At 39.9% G+C, this 1,829-nt stretch overlaps 1 protein-coding gene across 1 annotated transcript; it reads right to left on the minus strand.

Annotated features, from left to right (window-relative positions):
* Positions 1-318: 318 nt before the first annotated feature.
* Positions 319-1,263, minus strand: LOC113246378 (olfactory receptor-like protein OLF1). The gene has a single exon (XM_026486977.4). The coding sequence runs from the start codon at positions 1,261-1,263 to the stop codon at positions 319-321; it is 945 nt and encodes a 314-aa protein (XP_026342762.3).
* Between the last annotated feature and the right edge of the window lie 566 nt (positions 1,264-1,829).

The raw sequence follows: 1,829 nt of genomic DNA on the forward strand, positions 1-1,829 counted from the left end.
AACTGAGATCTGTTACACATGGAAAGACACATGCTCACACACACGTGCTTTTCTGGGGTATTTACCATCCCTAAGACGACCTGATAAGACACCTTTAGCATTAAGTCCAAGTGAGTAATCATTGAATGGTACTCTATTATTTAGCAGCAATTTTGAAACTTTAAAATGTTTTCTTCCATCACGGGGTTATGACTTGAATTTGGCTGTATGAAAACCAAGTGTTGGATAAAATCCTTGCGTGTCTGCTGGTAGGCATGCTGCACGTTCCCAATTAGAGCTCGTCCCTGGGGATTTAGATGAATCTCAGAACACTGTAGTTCATGAAGAATCCACCTTTAACCTTATAGCTCTCTTAGCAGCATCTTTTACATCTTTATTTCTCAAACTATAAATCAATGGATTCAGCACTGGGATGATAATGGTGTAGAACACAGAGATAACTTTATCGGTGTTGGGAGAATACAGATAGCTGGGCCGTGAGTAAATGAAGAGAAGAGTCCCCTGGTAGATGGCCACAGAAGTCAGGTGAGAGGCACATGTGGAGAAGGTTTTCTTCCTCCCACTGGAAGAGCGGATCTTCAGGACTGAGCGAAGGATGAAAAAGTAGGAGATGATGATGACGATGAAACAGATAATTTCCACTGAGCTGCCATATGTGGAGAGAAGCCACTCATTAACGGATGTGTCTGTGCAGGATAGCTTAAGCAGGGGAGGGAGGTCACAGAAAAAGTGATTAATGACATTTTTATCACAGTACTTCAGAATAAAGGCGAAGGATGTGTGAACCAGGGAACTCATGTTGCCTCCAATGTAGGACAAGACGATCAACCATAGACAGATGCCCCGAGACATCACAACTGTATACAGCAAAGGGTTACAGATGGCGACATAGCGATCGTATGCCATGGCAGCCAAGATAAAGGATTCTGTATCGGCAAAAGCACAGAAAAAATAAAACTGTAGGGCACAGCCATAATAGGAGATAGATTTGTTTTCTGAGAGGAAATTGAACAGCATTTTGGGAACAATGACGGAGGAGTAACAGAGGTCTGTAAAGGAGAGGTTGCTAAGGAAAAAGTACATAGGGGTTTGAAGGTGGGCATCAATCCTGATTAACATCATCAATCCAATGTTCCCTGTTAAAATCATACCGTACAATGTCAGGAACAGGAGGAATAGGACTATCTGCAGTTCAGGACGGGTCGGAAACCCTAAAAGAATAAACTCGGTCACCAAAGTGTAGTTTCCATCCATCAATTCCATATTCCGTGCTGTTTTCTTTCTATGAGAATTCTAACATCCTAAAATGGTACATTGAGGGAAAGAGAAAAACAGATATAATTACGTGGTTGTTTTATTGTTGCAGGGAACAAACAAGCAAGCAAAGACTCCAAGACCAAACTCCCTTTCAAATAAAAACCCCGAGAGATGCATTTCAGAATTTAGTAACTATCAGATCCCATGGTCGCTAGTTTTATCTTATTCGTTTGATGAATGACTCTGTCTTCTGTCGGATAGTTGGTTTCTGCATGTAGGAATCTGATTTTGCTTACTTTTTTTTAACCAGATATAGCATAATAGCTGGTTCAGGGGATTAAAGAAGTAATGGATTAATGGATGGACTAATGATGATATGAAGAGAGGAAAAATACACTTATTACTAAACATAAATTAACTTCAGAGTCTGCCTTAGGATAACAGTAGAGCAATTTGCTCTTTCTTTCCAGGATTTAACAGATAGTAGTATGCTGTACTCCTGGCAGAGCAGTGCTGGTTATATTATTTTTTTTAATATGAAGTAAATGTGATACTAATGAAATGAAAAAAAT

Source organism: Ursus arctos, unplaced genomic scaffold (genome assembly GCF_023065955.2).
Source record: "Ursus arctos isolate Adak ecotype North America unplaced genomic scaffold, UrsArc2.0 scaffold_23, whole genome shotgun sequence".
NCBI lineage: Eukaryota > Metazoa > Chordata > Mammalia > Carnivora > Ursidae > Ursus > Ursus arctos.